We start from the raw sequence: 18,261 nt of genomic DNA on the forward strand, positions 1-18,261 counted from the left end.
TTGTTTATGTATCCAGTCTGATAGTCTATGTCTCTTTATTGGAGAGTTGAGACCATTTATGTTAATAGATATCAAGGAATAGTTGTTTCTGTTTCCTGCCATTATTGCTTTTTTGGGTTGAGTTGTGTCTGTGTTTTTTTCATCTTTTAGTTTTCTTGTGTAGGAGTTTTCTTGTTTTTACTAGGCTGTATTTTCCCTCCTCGTATTGGGTTTTCCACCTATAATTCGTTGTAGTGCTGGGTTTGTGGTCAGATATTGTGTAAATTTTGATTTCTCTTGAAATATCTTCATCTCTCCATCTATGGTGATTGATAGTTTTGCTGGGCATAGCAGCTTTGGCTGGCACTTGTGCTCTCTTAGGGTGTGCATGATGTCTGTCCAGACTCTTCTAGCTTTTATAGTCTCTGTTGAGAAATCGGGTGTGAGTCTGATTGGTCTGCCTTTATATGTTACCTGACCTATTTTCCTTACTGCTTTTAGTATTCTTTCTTTGCTTTGGGCACTTGATGTTTTTACTATTATGTGTCGGGAGGTATTTCTTTTCTGGGCCGACCTATTTGGAGTTCTGAAGGCTTCTTTTATGCTCGTGGTCATCTCATTCTTGAGGGTAGGGAAGTTTTCTTCTATGATTTTGTTGAAGATATTTACTGTGCCTCTTAGTTGATACTCTTCTTTCTCTTCTATTCCTATTATCCTTAGGTTCCGTCTTCTCATTGTGTCTTGGATTTCCTGGACATTTTGGGTTAAGAGCTTTTTGCTTTTTGCATCTTCTCTGGCTGTTTTTTCTATGTTTGCAATGTTGTTTTCTGCTCCTGAGATTCTCTCTTCGTTCTCTTGTAATCTATTGGAAATGCTTGCTTCTGTGACTCCTGATTTTTTTTTTTTTTTTTTTTTTTTTTTTTTTTTTTTTTTTTTTTTTTTTTTTAGTGTTCTGACTCTAGGGTTATCTCTTTTAGCGTTTTCTTTATTGTGTCAATTTCTGTTTTAATTTCCCTCTTCTATTCCTTTATTTCTTTGGTTCTGTTTTCCTCTAGTTCTTTGAGTTCTTTGAGTGTTTTTCTTGTTTCTTCTTAAAAGCTTCTGAAACTTTTTGCTTTTCCTCCCTTTCTTGTTTAAGTATCTCTATCAGCATCTTGAGGTATGATTTCAGGTCTGTGTCTTCTTATTCTGGAGTGTTTGGAATTCCGATGTTTGCTGTTATGAGAGTACTGGGTTCTGGTGTTGCTAGATTGTCCTGGTTTCCTTGGGATATACTCTTTCTCTTTCCTCTTGCCATTTTGTTGTCAGTGATATGTTCTTGCCTTTCCCTTGTACCTGGTCTGTGTCCCTGGTTCTCCACTGTTCCAGGTGTCAGATGGGCTGTGCCCTGTTTTATGCCTCAGAGTCTTTGGGTGTGAGCAGAAGTTCCAACGTTCTGTTTCTGGTTGCTGGATCAGGCAGGGCAGGGCAGGGCAAGGCAGGGGGTGCACTTTCCGTGTGCACTCCCCAGAGATCTCTCTGATCCCTGGCAGTCCAGGTCTCCCACCCACCAGTTGCTCAGCCTCTACGAGCCTCCGTCCTGGGTGGCAGATGGGCCAGGCTCTGCTCTGCGTCCTGAAGTCACCTCTGGGTGGAAACAGAAGTTCTAATTTTCTGTTCCCAATCGCTGGATCGGGCAAGGCAGGGCAGGGCAACGTAGGGTGTGCACTTTCTGTGTGCACTCTGCAGAGATCTCTCTGCTCCCCGGCAGCCCAGTTCTCCCACCTGCCAGTTGCTCAGCCTCTACAAGCCTCTATTTCCATTTTTAATTCATTCTGCTATTTCATTGTGTTTTCCTGTAGTTCTCTGAGTGATTTTTGTGTTTTCTTCATGGGAGGTTCTATTTGGTCATGTGTATTCTCCCGTAGTTGTTTAAGTGTGTGAATCCTGCACATCTCCAAGATCTCTATTATAATTGTGCAGTATGATTTCAAGTCAGAGCCTCCTTGCTACAGTGGGAATGCTGGATTCTGATATTTCCACATTTTATTGGATTCCCTTGCTTATGTTCTTTTGCTTTCTTCTTGCCATCTTGTTTTCTGTGACGATATGTGGTCTTGTTGTCAGTGACTGGTGCCTGTCTCTCCCGTGGATCTGAGGGCATGTGGGATCAAGAAGAACTTTGCTTATGAGTGTTTGGCTTTCAGTGGGCAAGCTGTGAATTCTGGCGGCAGTGATTCAATAATGTTTTTCTGAGCTCCAGAGTGGGAGCTCTCCTGAGGCTCTTCTGGGAGCTCTGCCCTCTGCCCTCTGCCCACCAGTCCTGAGTACCTCTGGTGGGGACCTTGCCCTTTCTATAGGGATAACAGTGCCCTTTTATAGTGAGTACAGAACTCTACACTCATGGAGAACTTTTATTGAGTCCTCCCTGTTGAGGCTCACCACTGGTCCAGGTATAAAAGCACCTGTGAGTCTTATCTTTGAGCACTGCTTTGTCCAAGGAGAATCTGGGTCCCTCTTACACATAATTCTTTTTTAAAATTTCTGTGCATGCAAGAAAAATGTATCAATAATTGAACATTTCTTCATCAGGTTTTATGATTCCTGCGGATAATGTCATTTCTACTATGTTAAATTGAGTAATCACATGGATTTGCAAACATGAAAGTCAAAATGATCCATTTTGCCCATTTATATCAATGAAAACATTACTATGATGTTATTGGTTTTGTTTTGGAAGTCATTCTTGGAAATAGAATGTAACTGTAAATAAACTGGAAATGTAAAGGAAAGGCTCTCTTGACAATCCAGAGAAAAGGATGTTCTGTTTGAACCAACCTCAGAGCTGATATCAGGTCATGGTAGGGTGCAAACTTATTTAGCATAGTTTACACAAAGAAGTAGTGAAATGGAGGACACACAGGCAAACAGGGAAGCAAGACTGTTGTCTTAAAGGAAGGGACAGTATGAGAGTTGAGAACGGAAGAAGAGGAAAATAAAGTAGTTCATAGGGAAGATGAGATAAAAAGATATGGCTTTATGAGTGGGGTGAGAGCAAACAAGTTGAAGAGAATGTGGAAGAGTGGACAAGGCAGCAGAGGAGTTTGGAAGGATGATGATCCAAGGGAAGATTGGAGAAAAAGAAAAAATTGGATGAGTACAGAAAAAAAAAAATGGAAGCCAGAAGAAATGGAAAGTAAAGTAAAGATAAGGGAATATGAGGAGAGGGGAAGTTGGAAGTGAAAGGGACATAGAGAAGGAGTACAGGAGATTAAGGCAGAAGAGGAAATGGTGTAAATAGAAAAGAGAGGGTGAATTGGTAGGATAGGGAACTTGGAGGAAAGAACTTGGTGAAAGAAAATGAAGTAAATTTGAGAATGACAAAGGGTAGAATACAGAAGAGGCTCTGGATGAAGAAATGAAGAAGATAAAGAGGGGACTGAGGATGAATTAAGAAAGAGGAAAGTGATCAAAGAATGAGGTAAGGATAAGTAGAAAACCGGCAGGAAAAAAGAAAAATGAGGGAGAAGCAAAGCAGATGGAGGGTGTCTGCGGTCGAAAGAAGGAGGTGGAGGAAGCAGAAAGAACTGAAAGTGAAAGGACAAGAAGGAGCAAATACAGAGTTTTGAAAGTGTGGGGTGGACTGAAAATAGGAAACAATAGAAGACAAGAAGAGGACATTTGGTAAATGAGGAGATCATAGATAAAGGTAAAAGATGGGATGAGAAAGTAAAAAAGAAATATAACTAGAAAGATTAACAAAAGGAAGACATGAAAAGAAGTGATGTGAGATAAAAGAATTCTAGAGGTAAGCAATAAAAGGGGGAGAGCAGGGAAAGAGGAAACAGGAGTGAAGAGGATAGGATAAAGTGACAGAGGAGGATGAGGAGGGAGAAGGGGAGGAAAGATAGTAGCAGAAATGAATTGAGGGATACAGAAGAAACAAGAAGAAGATGGAGAAGTTGAGCACAGTATGGAACTGTAGGAAGTAGAGCTGAGGAAAGGGATATCAACATGAGTGAAGAGAAATATAGGGAATGGGGAAGAAAAGAGGTAATAATGATTAAAAGCAAATGTAAATAAAAGGGAGGAGGAGAAAGAGGAAATTGTAGAGAAAGTGAAGCTGAGGGAAGATAGGAAAGGAGCACAGTGCAAAGAGAAAACTGGTAAAAAAGTAGAAAATATGGAAGAGGAAAATGAAGGGCATTTGAATGTGGAGTGAAGAAAAGAGAGCACGAGAGGGAATATGAGGGGTGAAGCAGAAGAGGAAAGAGGAATGTCAGATAATGTGGAAGAACTGCAGACAGAAGTGGAGTGTGAGGGAAAGAAGGAAGTGGAGAAAGGAGGGAAGAAACAGGGAGTTGAAACAGAGAAAAAAATAATTGGAGGGAGTTTTAACAGGAGAGAAAGTGGTAGATGTGGTAGAAGGAAGGAAAATTGATTGGAAAGAATTGATTAAATTAGGGGAAGATACACATGAAAAAGAAAGAGGAAGTAGAAACAAGTGTGATCTGGAGGAAGAGGAAAAAAAGGAAAAGAGGTGATTGTAGAAATGGTAAGAAAGTATAAAAAGAGGGTCAAAGGTGTCAAGAAAGTGAGGAGGGAGTCTTACAGAGGTCAGAGCAGGGAGGTAGAGTGAGTAGTGATGGAGAAGAGTAGAGCAGGCAGGAATAAATACAGATGTGTATGAAAGGATAAAAGGAGGATAAAAGTGGAATAAGGAAATAGGAGATCTTGATGAAGGGGATAAAATAAGAAAAAGAAAAAAAAGAAGAGGTGAGAAGTGGAAATTGAAGAGAATGTGGAAGAGGCAAAATAAAATTCTCCATTCTCTCTCTTTTAGTCTGTTGGTGATGCTTTGATCTGTGACTCATCATTTCTTTTCATTTTTTAATTAAATATCTCCAGAATTGTCTCTTTTTGCATTTTCTTTATCATTTTTATTTCCATTTTCTCCTTCTGCTCTTTGGTTGTATTTTCCTGTACTTCACTGAGTGATTTTTTTGTTTGTTTCCTATTTGATAGCTTCTATTTTTTGTTTGTATGTTCTCTTGTAGTTTTTTAAGAGAATTATTCATGGTCTTCTCCAAGATCTCTATCATTATTGTTAAGATGATTTCAGGTCTCAGCCTTGTTCTTCTGGAGTATTTAGTAATCCACTACTGCTGTGGAGGGAGAGCTGGGTTCTGATGTTGCCATGTTTTCTTGGTTTCCATTGATTAAGTTCTTTTGCTTTCCTCTTGTCATCTTGTTATCTCTGATTATATGTGGTCTTGTAGTCTGTGACTGTTCCCTGTCTTTCCCCTGTATGTGAAGGCCCATGAGCTCAGGGAGAAAATTACATCTGAGTGTTTGGGTTTTGTGGACAAGAAGTGAGTTCTGGTGTCAGTGATTCAGATCTGTCTTTGTGAGCTCAAATATAGAAGCTCTTTTGAGGATGTTCTGGAATCCCAGACTTCTGGCCACTGATCCTGAGTTCTATTGGGTCTTTTTCTATGACAATAAGGAACAGTTACTGGTAAGCACAAAACTCAGAACTCCTGGTGTACCCTCGCTGGGCCTATGTGTCAGCATAAGCTCTGGTCAAGTTGCAAATATGCCCCTGAAGCTGAACTTTGAAAACTGACTTTTACAGGCAGATCACAATTCTGTCTGACAGAGTCTGGGCCCTTACTGTGGGCTGGAAAGGAATATTTGCCACAAGAACTGACATGAACACTCTGAGCTCTGGGTTATCAAATCAACACCACACCCCAGGCCTGTTCCCAGTTTCCCTACTGGACCAGTGAGAAAAAACCTGGGTGTCTTGTCCTCAAGCACAGCCTTTTGTGCAGAGCCAGATTCCATCTTACTCATAATCTTTAATTTTTAATTTTTAATTAAGAGAAAAGCATATCAACTACCTAGAGGAGTGTACAAATATAAGGAAGAGAAACAGTATCAGAATAATATTGTAGAAATGTAAACAATTATGAATCAGAAGGCACATTAGAGGACATGATCTTACAGAAATGTGTAGTTTTGCACAATTAGTTATATCCTAAGATTGAATAATTAGACAACAATTTGTGTAGAATGTATTATGAGTCATACAATATAGTATAGAGGATACATTTGCTGTATATTAATTTGAAGACTATTGTGAGCAGTGCTTTATGTAGTATAGTGCTTTTCACGTTTAACCATAAGTGAGAGCACTAATACTATGTAGAGGAAGGCTTACCATGTTAATCAATTGTGGTTGCTTTTTAATTAACAGTATATTATTTTTTTGCAAACTTTTTAAGGGTGTTATTCATGCACATCTCCAAGTTCTCTACCATTATAGTGAAGTATAATTTCAAGTCTGAGCCTTGATTCACTGGAGTGTTTGGGAATCCACTGCTTGTTTTGGTGGGAGTGCAGGATTCTGATATTGCCAAATTGTCTTTGTTTTCATTATTTAAGTTCTTTTGCTTTTGTTTGCCATCCTATTATCTGTGATTACATGTCGTTTTGTAGTCAGTGACTGGTGCCTGTGTTTCCTGTGTATGTGAGGTCCTATGGGCTCAGGAAGAAAACTGCTTCTAAGTATTCAGCTTTTTCTGTACAATTAGTGATTTCTGATTGGAGTGCCAAGCCCACCTCTGGTCCAGGTGTAAATATGACTCTGATGCTTATTGTTGAGCACTGCTGTTCCAAGTCAGATCACAATTCTCTCTGACAGAGTACAGACCCCTACTATGAGCTGGTACTCAAAGCAACACCTCACCCAGGCCTGTTCCCCAGGTTCTTTTCTGGACAGTCTGGGAAAGCACCTGGGTGTCTACTCTACTATCACAGTCTTTCAGAGCAGATACCTATTCCCTCTTGCTCATAATCCTTATTTTAAATTTCTGTGCATTAAAAGAATAATGTATCAAGTACCTAGGGTATAGTACTAATGTAAGGAAGAGAAACAGGATCAGTTCAATATGTTAGACATGTAAACAATTATCATAAAATGGAAGGCAAATTATAGGACATTATCTTACAGAAATGTGTTGTATTGTTCAATTAGTTATATCCTAAGATTGAAGAATTAGGCCAGGATTCACATAGCACGTATTATTAATGATACAGTAAAGTATTTGCAGTATATCAATATGAAGAATATTGTGAGCAGTTCTTTACATATTATAGTGCTTTTCACATTGAACAAAAAGTGAGAGCACCCATACTATATAGAGGAAGGCTTACCATGTTCCTCAATTGTTGTTGCTTTTTACTACTAATATGTATCATGTTAAACACTTGCTAACATTTCCTGGTCATAATTAAACATTTCCTCATCTGGGAATTATGTTTATTTAATATAATTTCAATTCTACTATATTCCCTTGAGTAATAATCCACAGATTTACAAACAAAATACAAAAGTTTTTTCAGCTTTTTATGACAACAGAAACATTAATGTTGTGTGATTGGTTTTGTTTTGGCAGTCATCCTAGAAAATAGAATGCAACTGTAAATACATTTGAAATGGAAAGGAAAGACTGTCTTGAAAATCAATAGCAATGTAATTTCTGTTTGTAATGTGATTTTTTCTTGCTTGATCCAACCTTAGAAGAGATATCAGTTCATGGTGGGGTGCAAACTTAATTACCATAGTTTACTCATGGAAGGAATGGAATGAAGGACACATAGGCAAACAGAGAAGCAAGACTGTTTTCTTAAATGAAGAGGAGAAATGAGATTTCTGGAGGTTAGAAAAGGAAAATAGAGTTGTGCATAGGTAATTGAGACAAGAAGATTCAGGCTGTATGAGTGGGATGAGTACAATCAGGCTGAAGAGAATGAGGAGAAAGTAGATAAGGCAGCAGGGAAGGTTGAAAGGGAGATGAGACAAGGGTAAAGTGGAGGGAAGTTGAGGGTAGAACAATACATAAAGAAAATGGAAGATGGGATTAAAGGAAAGGAAGCATAAGGGAATATGAGGAAAAGTGAAGATTGAAGAAAAGGTGAAAAAGATGGAAAGGGGAAGAAAACAGAAGAGTAAATGGTTGAAAGAGAAGAGAGAGTGGGAAATGAAATGATGGGTAAGTGGGGGAGGAAAATTGGCAGGAAAAAATATGAAGCAAAATTGAGTGCATGTCAAGAAGTAATGAACAGAAGATGATCTGGGTCATGGAAGGAAGAAGATAAAGAAATGAGTGAACACTTAGAATGAATTAAGGATATGGAAAGTGATCAAAGGATGAAGTAATAAGAAGGAGCAAACAAGCAGGAAGAAGAAAGATGAGAAGGGGGAAAGAAGATGGAGGGTTTCTGAGGTACAAGGAAGAAAGTGAAGGAAGCAGAAAGAACAGGAAGAAATGTGAGAAAGGTGGAGCAAAGGAGGAGGTAAGAAGTGGTGGGAGGACTAAAATTGGGACATAATGGAAGATGAGAAAATAGGATATTTGGTAAATGAATAGATGAATGATGAGGGTAAATGAAAGAGGACAAGAAAGAACAAAGTAAAAGAACTAGAATAATAAACAGAGAGGTGATATCAGAAAGAAAATTTCTAGAGGTAATATCTAAAGAAGGGAAAGCATTCAAAGATAACATAGGAGTGAAGATGATATGAATATGAAGCAACAAGGGAGGGGAGGAATGAAGAAAGGGATGAAGATTAGATGCAGAAAAGTATTGGGGGATACAGAGGAAAATAGAATAAGATTTAGAAGATGTGGGAAGTATGAAACTTTAGGAAGTAGGGAATAGGAGGGGTACATAAAGAGGAGTGTAGAGAAATGTGGGTACTGTGAATATAAAAGGTAAGAAGTCTTAAAATAAGTGGAAATAGAAGGTAGGAAGAAGAAAAAAATGGGTGAGAATGTGGCAGAGAGAAGACAAAAAAGGATCATGATGGAAAGAGAAAATGTGTGAAAAGAGTACGGAAAGTTGTGGAGGAAAGTGAAGGGAATTTGATTGTAGAGAGAACAAACGAGAGGATGAGAGGGATCATGAGGAATGAAGAATGGGAGAGAAGAGGAATGTCAGATGGTATGGAAGACAGGAAGATAGGACAGTGAGAAAGAAAGAAAGCAGGAGAGAAATGAGGGAAGACACAATTAGTTGAAACAGGAGAAATGAATTAATTGGATGGAAAGAGTTACAGAAGTGATAGTGGTAGATGCAGTTGGAGAAACAAAATTTGACTAGGAAAGAATAGATTAAATAATAAGAGATGCAGGTGAAAAGGAGGGAGGAAAGAGGGGTGATGTGTGAAAAGGAGGTAAGGTAAGCTGTGATAGTATAATCAGGGGAAGAAACATGAGGAGGGCAAAGGGTGGCAAGAAATGGAGAAGTTGGTCTTAAAGAAGTCAGAGAAGGGCAGTAGGATGGGTAGAGAATGGGGGCAGGAAAAAAGAGAGAAGTGTATGGAGGACAAAATAGGAGAAATGTGGAAGGAGGGAAGAGATCTGAATGATAGGGATAGTAGAAGAAAAAGAAAATACATCAAAAGTGGTGAAGCAGAAAGTGAAGAGAGGAGGGAAGGGGAAGAATAATACTCTGTTCCATTTTTTTTTATTCTGTTGTTGATGCTTGCAAGTATTACTCCAGATTTTTTCTTTCGAATTACTTATCTCCAGGGTTGTCTCTTTTTGTGTATTTAATATAGTTTTTATTCCCATTTTTATTCTTCTGATGTTTGGTTGTGTTTTATATACTTTATGAGTAATTTTTTGTTTCCTATATAAGAACATCTTTTTTTAAAATGTGTGCTCTCCTATAGTTCTTTAAGGCAGTTATTCATGTACATCTCCAAGACCACTGTCATCATTGTGCAGTATGATTTCAATTCAGAACCTCATATTTCTGGAGTGTTTAGTAGTGCACTGCTTAATTTGGTGGTAGAATTGGGTTCTGATGTTGCTAGGTTGTTTTGGTTTCCTTTGCTTAAGTTCTTTTGCTCTCCACTTGCCATCTTGAAATCCTGGGTGGTCTTTTAGTCAGCGACTGGTGCCTGTCTCTCCTGTCGATCTTCTGGCCCATGGGCTCAGAAACAAAATTGCTTCTGAGTGTCCAGCCTTTTGTGCCAAAGCTGTGAGTTCTGAAGGCAGTGCCACAGTTCTGACTTTGTGAGCTCAGGTGTGGGAGCTCTTCTGAGGCTGTTCTATAAGTCCAGCCCTCTGGCAACAGGTCCTGAATACTACTGGTGGGGACCTGGCTCTTTCTCTAGGCCAAAAAAAAGACTGTTGCAGGGACTGTGCATCTTATCTTAGAGTATCCTTTTTAAGGCAGATCCTGATTTCCTCTTACTCATAATCCTTATTTTTAATTTCTGTCCATTGCAAGAAATTTGTATCAAGTGCCTAAAGTAATGTACTAATATAAAAAAGAGTATTTGTATCAGTTTAAATCTTAGAAATATAAACAATAATTGTAAAACTGAAGGCGAGTTAGAGGACATGATCTTACAATACTGTTAAGTATTTTCAATGAGTTATAAGCAAAGATTGAAGAATTATGCAAGGATTTTGGTACCATGTATTATGAGCGATACAGTAAAGGATAGCGGACACATTTTCAGTATATTAATATGAAAAATATTGTGAGCAGTGCTTTACATAGTATAGTGCTTTTCACAGGGAAGAAAAAGTGAGAGCAACCATACAATGTAGAGGAAGGCTTACCATGTTGCTCAGTTGTTGATGCTTTTAACTACCAGTATGTTTCAAGTATACACCTTTGTTATAGTTAATTCTTTGTAATAGAGCATTTATTCATGTGTAATTAATTTCCTGAATATAATTTCATCTCTAGTATATTTCCTTGAGTAATAACATACGGATTTGCAACATAAAAGTAGAAAAGATCCATTTCCACTTTTACATCAACGAAGCCATTAATATGATGTGATTGATTTTGTTTTGTCAGTCATTCTAGTAAATAGAATTTTACTGTAAATACATTAGAAAAACAAAGGAAAGACTCTCTTGTCAATCCAGGGAAAAGTATGTCCTGTTTGTAATGTCATTCCTTCTTTTTCAACCAAACTCTGTGGAGATATCTGTTTGGGGCTGTGTGCAAACTTAAGCAGCAGAGGTTACTGATGTAAGTAGCAAAATCTAGGGCAACAGGTAGACAGGGAAACAAGACTGTTGTCTTAAAGGAAGAAAAAAAAGGAGAGTTGCAGAGAAGAGGAAATTGGAATAGTGCATAGGGAAGATGAAACAAGAAGATACCAGCTGTAATAGTGGTGGGAGAACAGAGAGGTGGAAGAGAATGTGGAAAGAGTAGACCAGGCATCAGAGGAGGTTGGAACGAAGATGAGACAAAGATATTGTAGTGGTAAAAGGAAAATGGAAGATCACCAAAAGAACATAGAAGCAGAAATGGAAAGAAAGTGAGGATAAGGAAATATGAGGAAGGGTGACAAGGGAAGAGACATTTAGAGGGAGAAGAAGGAACAGGGAAGAAGACAGCAGAGGAAATTATTGAAAGAAAAGAGGGGGCAATTGAATGTATGAGGAAAGAGGAGGAATGTAAATGGTGGAGGAAAAAATGAAGTGAAATTGAGGGCAGGGAAAAATGTAGGAAAGAGAAAAAGGATATGGATGGTGACATGAAAGGAGGGAAAAAAGTAGAATGAGGGAATGTGAGATTTGAATGGAGGAGATAAATGAATAAAAATTAAAAAAAAGAAAAAAAGGTTTCAGAAGTATAAAGTGAATAGAGGAGGGAAGAGAAAGAATAAGATTGGAAATGCAAGGGAAAGGCTGTTTTGAAAATCCAGAGATAAGTGAAAATCCAGTGATCCCTCCTGTTTGAACCAACTTCAGAGGAGATATCCAGTCATGGTAGCCTGCAAACTCAATTAGCATAGTTTAAACATGGAAGAATTGAAGTTGGGGACACACTGGTAAACCTGGATGCAAGACTGTTGTTTTAAAATAAGAGGAGGAATAAGAGTTGTGGAGGGCAGAAGAGGAAAATACTGGACTGTATAGGGAAGATAAGAAGATAAGGGCCTTATGAGTGGAGTGAGAGCAAGGAGGCTGAAGACAATGGTGAAATTATAGGTAAGGCAGCAACGGAGATTGGAAGGGACATGAGACAAGGGTAGAGTGTGAGAAGGGGAAAGTGGAGGTATACAGAAAAAAATGATGCTGAAAGGGAAGGAAAGAGAGGATAAGGGAATATGAGGAGGGTTGAAGAGAGAAAAGAAGGTGAAATGGATGAGAGGGAAGGGGGAAAGACAGAAGAGGAAATGGTTGAAAGAGAAAAGAGAGGGGAATTTTAAGGATAGAGATAGTGGAGAAAAGAACTTTGTGGAGTAAAAAAAAATGAAGTAAAATTGAGAGCATGGTGAAGGGTAGGAAACAGAAGAGGATCTGGATGAAGAAAGGAAGAAGACAAAGGGAGGAGAGAGAACTGAGGAAAGTGAACAAAGGATGAGGTAGGAAGGAGGGGAAAGCAGGCAGTAAGAAGAAAGGTAAGGGACAAGCAAAGAAGATAGTGGGTTTCTGAAGTGGAAGGAGGGAAGAAAAGGAAGCAGAAAGAAAGGGAAAGATGGTACATTATGTTTCTTGACTTGGACATTTTGTTTGCATTGGGAAAGATATTGTATGCATCTGGATATTTCTTGTAGGATCACAGATACGGGGAGGATAGGAGGTTGCATTACATGTTATGTTTCTTCTATTATTTGTCTTATATTAAATTGTGTATGCATACGTCTCTGGCACATAACCATTCAGTATTAAGGCTCTACTCATTGTCTTTTTACAGAGATATTGACTACAATCAATTACAAGAGCCAACTGACTGTCCTGGTGAAATGCCATACTGGTGAGTGCAAGGCAGAGCTAGGGTGGGATTTTATAATATATGCCATTTACAGTTGATCATTATCCCAGTGATTCAGACTACATGGGCTACAGTCTTGTGTAGCCCATGAAGCCTATAGGCCCACTTAATTAGCCAAGGTATGGAGAGGTAAGCAAGTAAAAAAGGTAAGAAAAAATATGTATGATGGGGAGAGGAAAAATAAAGAACAGTGTGGAAGTTTTAAATGGCACAATGTGGAAAAGGATGTTCTGAGAAGAGGAAAGAGGAAGTCAAAGAGAAGAAGGAAGATAATGGGCGTGGGGAGAATGATGATGAAACCAAGAAGATCTAGGAATATTGTGAGAACATGAAAGTGTAAGGGGAAATAGATAAGGTACAAAATAAAAGAGGATATAAAAGAAAATAGAGAAGAGGCTAAAAAGTAAGGGGATAGAAAAGGAAGAAGGAGAGCATAGGGAGAAAAAAGGAAGTAGGAAAGAAAATGAAGGAGACACAAGGGAGATGAGAGGGAGAGGAATGATAAGAGAGTGGAAGAGATACATAGGTGGAGGACAGAAAGAAGATGTGCATATAGAGGGAAGATCATGGACTGTGGTGAAAGAATCAGAAGGGAAGAGGAGCTGAGGCAGGATTCAGGGAAGATCAGAGTAGAGGTGAGGGGTTCAGGAAGAAGAATGAGGGGTAAGAAAAATGGAACAAATAATGTAACAGAAGAGCAGATGGCATGAGAAAAGGAGGAAGAGCAGGGCAGGGAAGAAAATGGTGCAGGTAAGAAACAAGAGGAAGGAAGATGAGTGAAGAAGAGGATTATGGAAGATGAAGAAGGAATACAAAAGAAATAGGAGTGAAAAGAAAAATTGATCAAAGAGTGGAAGAAAAAGAAAGCAGAAACAGAATTATCTTGGCATTTTTGTTGCTATGTAGAGAATCCTCGACCAGAACTATTACAATTAATAAATTTAGTTGAGAGTGGCTTTTTCAACTCAGAGGCTTGAAACTTTCATGGCTCTTAGCTTGGCATCCCACTGCCAAATAAGATGCTGGAGAGGTTATTTAGAATTTTCATCTGGATTGGCAGGCAGCAGAAGGGTGTTATAGGCCCTCTATTGAGCACTTTAAGGCTCAAAGCACACCCCCTCCTGACACAATTTTCCATCAAAACTATACATGGTCTTAGATGGATAGACATATTAATAATGCACTCTCTATTATCCAGTGGGGGCCTTTAGGATTCAATCAAGAAGAAGGAAGAGGTAGGAAATAAAATAAAAGAGATAAGGGGTTGCAATGGTACAAGACAGAAAAGGAGAGAAAGAAAAGGTGGCAGCAAAAGGTAAGCTAAAGGATGAGGGTAAAGAAGAGTTGAATCCAAGTATAAATAGAGTCTGGAGAGAAGTGAGCAAAGGAAGAAAGTGATAAAGTAAAGGAGGAGAGAAATGTAGGTGTGAACACTACTAGAAAGTATAAAATTATGAATATAAGAAAAATAGGGGGATTCGTAAGAGGAGAGTAGAATCAAGAGAAGGAAAGATGGAAAGGATAGAGAATTGTGATGTAGAGTGATCAAGTCGAGTGAAAAAGTAAAGAATTAGAGAGAGACTAGGTGATGGGAAAGAGGAAATATATGAAGGAGAGAAGAGTAGAAAAGTAGAAGAGAATCAAAATGAGTGAAGAAAAAGAAGTAGGGGGTGCAAGAATATCAAGGAAAAAGAAAGAGGAGTGTAGAAGAAGGAGTATGAAAAAATTGAGAACAGAGAGAAGGGCCCATGTGGAATGAGTGTAGCTGGAGACAATGGGGATAAAAATGATGTGGAAAGAGGAAAGAAGAGGGAAGACAGAGATGATAATGAGAGGGATGAGGACAATGGGGAAAGTGGAGGGAAGTGAAAGGAGAGAAAGGAGTGGAAGCAAGAAGGTAAGGAAAAGTAAAATGGAAGATAAAAATAGGATATTAGAGGAAAGGAGGTAATCAAGAATAGAAGAAAGAGGACATAATACAAAAGAGGATGAACGGGAAGAAGATGTAGGAAGTAAGAAGAAGATGAAGGAAAGAAAGAGGAGGAGGTAAAGGAGACGAATATCAACAATAAAAAAAAAAGAAGAAGATGATGAGAACAAATAATGAAAAACACTAAGCAGAGTAGATGGGAAAGATGAAGAAAGTATGGAGAATGAGATAATAAGAAAAAAGCAAGGAAGGAGGAAGAGCAAAATGTAATGAAACAGAGGATCAAGGATAGAAGAGGTTGGGTGAGGAAAATGAGGAATCAGAAAAATAGTGTCTTCAGTTGTAGGGTTGAGGGAAGTGTCCAGAGAAGGAAGGAGGGAAGGGTTTTGAGGAAAGAGAGTTAACCAGGAACATGGAACAAGACTGGATAAAAAGAAAAGAGGACAATAAGCATGTGTGTAACTCGTATAAAATAAACATAAGAAGACTATTTCCTGTCATGACTCCTTGCTGACTTCCTCTTCATATGCATTCCCTGTGCCGTTCTGTACATAGGATGAGCCAGAACCAAGGCCATATAAGTGACCACAGTATTTGACATCATCAAGGTGGTCTTCAAAGAACATTTCTCTCATTTTGAAAAAGGTCATTCCTGTGAGCAGTGAGTCAGACCCTGCCTGGTGCTGAGGTCCTATCCGCTCCAGCTCTAACTGCTCAGCAACTTCCTGTAATCCACCTTTGAGATTTTTGCAGCTCTTCATGAGGTACTTCACATCATAAATGACAGGAAAAAATAATCGAAGGATCTCAAAGAAATCAAGTTCTTCTTCAGGCAAGTTAGAGTTGGTCAGAATTTTGATTAAATAGCCAAAGTCATAACCACTATGAAATGATAACCATTTGACCCCTTCACAAAGAACCACTCCTGAAGTCATAAGAAGTTCTGCAAAATATTGGGTCTCAATTCCTTCCTCTTCATGTTTCTTAAACTGGATACCAGATGTTGTTAGTAGCTCTATAGAGTCCTGAGCATACATGTCCTCCGTCAAATTAAATTTAAAATTAAACTGCCAAGTTGATGTTCCTGGAGGATATTCTCCTTGCTCATTCATAAATGTCAGTCCGAGCTGAATTATCTTTAACAAGTCTACATTACACCTCAACAGTTGGTATTGATAGTCAGCATTGCTTCTGAATTCTCCAATGGTCCTTGCAACAACACCTGGAAACTCGGTGTCCATAGCAACATAATTATATTTTCGGATAACTTGATGGATTTTCTTCATCTCTTCATCTAGGTTACAGGCCCAAACTTCACAAATTCTTTGGTTAAGATTTACAGTTGCTGCTGGCATAGTGACAGCACAAGGGGTCTAGATGCGAAGCATCAAAATGTTATGCTTGATTGAAGATTTGTTTCATAAAAATACTTTACCCTTTACTTGTGTACTTGTGTCTCTGAGCTCGCGCTCCTCCTCCTCCTCCTCGCCATAGAGATTGCACCCAGCGGCAGTGGCAGTGGCAGTGCAGGCAGTGGCAGCAGGAGCACCATAGACACCTCTCGCCCTGCAAAGGGGAAAGGGGAGCCGGAGCGGCGCTCTGCCCCTATTGCCATCTTTTATCTGTGATTATACCTGGTATTGTATGTAGTATGTGAATGATGCATTCTTTCCCAATGTTGTGGCGGCAAGTGCGATCAGAAAGGAAATGGACTTTGTAGATCAATTTTTTGTGGGAAAGCAGTGAGTTATGGTGGAAGTGGCTCAGTTCTGCCTTTGTGATCTCAGGTTTGGGAGATCTTTATGGCTGTTATTAAAGCTCAGCCCTATGCCCACGAGCCCTGAGTACAAATGACACTTTCTCCAGGACAAAAAGGAACCATTTCCAGGGAACACAGACCCTCCACTCAATAGAACTTACAGTGTGACACCCCTCAGCCTATATGTCAGTTTCACTTCTGGTCCAGGTGTAAGAAGAAGTGGAAATTGCCTCAGATAATGATGTTCAATCACTGCCTTGCCCAGAAAGATCACAATTATCTCTGTCAGAGTCCAGGGACTTACTCTGGGCTGACAAGACACATTTGCAACTTAGCACTGCCAAAAACACTCTGAAATGTGAGTATTCAACAAAATACCTTACCAGGCCTGTGCCCCAGGCCCTCCCCTGATGGTGTGGGTAAGCTCCTTGGTGTCTGGTCAGCAAGCACAGCCTTTCTAAATAGATCCTAAATCCCTCTTTCTCATAATCCTTATATTTAATTTATGTGCATTACAAGATAAACCAGTTAAGAACCTAGAGAGTATACTAACATAACTAAGGGATCTGTTTAATAGCTTAGATATGAAAATAATTTTTTTAAAAACAAAAGACATGTTAGAGGACAGAATCTTACAGAAATATGTTGTGTTGTACAATTAGTTGTATCCTAATTCTGAAGAATTAGGCAAGTATTCAGGTAGCATGTTTTATGTGTGATGCAGTAAAGGATAGAGAACGCATTTGCAGTATATTAATATAAAGAATACTGTGAGCAGTGCTTTACATAGTAGAGTGCTTTTCATATTGAACAAAAAGTGACAGCATCCATACTATGTAGAGGAAGACTTACCATGTTCCTCAGTGGTTGTTGCTTTTTACTACCTATAAGTTTCAACTATATACATTTGCAGAATCTCACAAGTCACAATTGAACATTTCTTCATATGGAGTCTATGTTTGTTTAGGGTAATTTCATTTCTACTATATTTCCTTGACTAATTAACAACAAATTGGCAAACATAAATTTCAAAAGATCCATTTTATATTTTATATCAACAATAACATTAATATGATGTGATTTTTTGGCAGTCATCCTAAAAAATAGAATGTAACTGTAAATACATTAGAAATTATAAGAAAAGGCCCACTTAAAAATCCAGAATAAAGGAAAGTCTGCTTTTAATATGAATCCTCCTCTTTAAACCTATACCTGTGGAGATATAAGAACGTGGTAGAATGCAAACTGAATTAGCTTAGGTCACACATTGAAGAAGTAAAACAGAGGATACATAGGGAAACAGAGAAGCTAGTAAGTTTTCTTAAGTGAAGATGAGGAATTGGAGTTCTTGAGAGAAGAAGAGGAAAATACAATAGTGCATTCTGCAGAGGAGACAAGAAGATGCAGCCTGCATGAGTGTTGTGAGAGCAAGCAGGCTGAAGAGAATGGGGGAAAATAAATAAAGCAGCAGTTGAGATTTGGAGGGAGAAGGCACAAGCATAGAATGGAGGGAAGTGGAATGTGGAGGAATACATAAAGAAATGGAAGCTGGAAGGAAAGAACGTTAATAAATATGAAGAAAGGTGAAGAGTAAAGTGAAGGAGAAAAAAGGAAGAGAGAAAGGGGGCATTAAACAGAAGAAGAAATGGTTGAAAGAGAAAAAAGGAAAGAGAGTGGGGGTTTAAACGAGGAGGAAAGTGGAGGACAGAAAAAGGTGGAGGGCAAAATGAAGTGAAATTGAGGGCATGGTAAAAGTTGGAAACAGAAGATTATCTTAGTGTTGTAAGCAGGAAGA

The 18,261-nt window shown here is 38.7% G+C and overlaps 1 protein-coding gene across 1 annotated transcript; it reads right to left on the reverse strand.

Moving 5' to 3' along the window:
- Nucleotides 1–15,204: 15,204 nt before the first annotated feature.
- LOC308414634 (CCR4-NOT transcription complex subunit 7-like) lies at nucleotides 15,205–16,062 on the reverse strand (the record flags this gene model as incomplete). The annotated part of the gene is made up of 2 exons (XM_080909872.1): nucleotides 15,205–15,589; nucleotides 15,743–16,062. 2 exons carry the CDS (start codon nucleotides 16,060–16,062, stop codon nucleotides 15,205–15,207), a joined length of 705 nt encoding a protein of 234 aa, XP_080765998.1.
- Between the last annotated feature and the right edge of the window lie 2,199 nt (nucleotides 16,063–18,261).

Source organism: Micromys minutus (genome assembly GCF_963924665.1).
Source record: "Micromys minutus genome assembly, chromosome: X".
In the NCBI taxonomy this organism is placed as follows: Eukaryota; Metazoa; Chordata; class Mammalia; order Rodentia; family Muridae; genus Micromys; species Micromys minutus.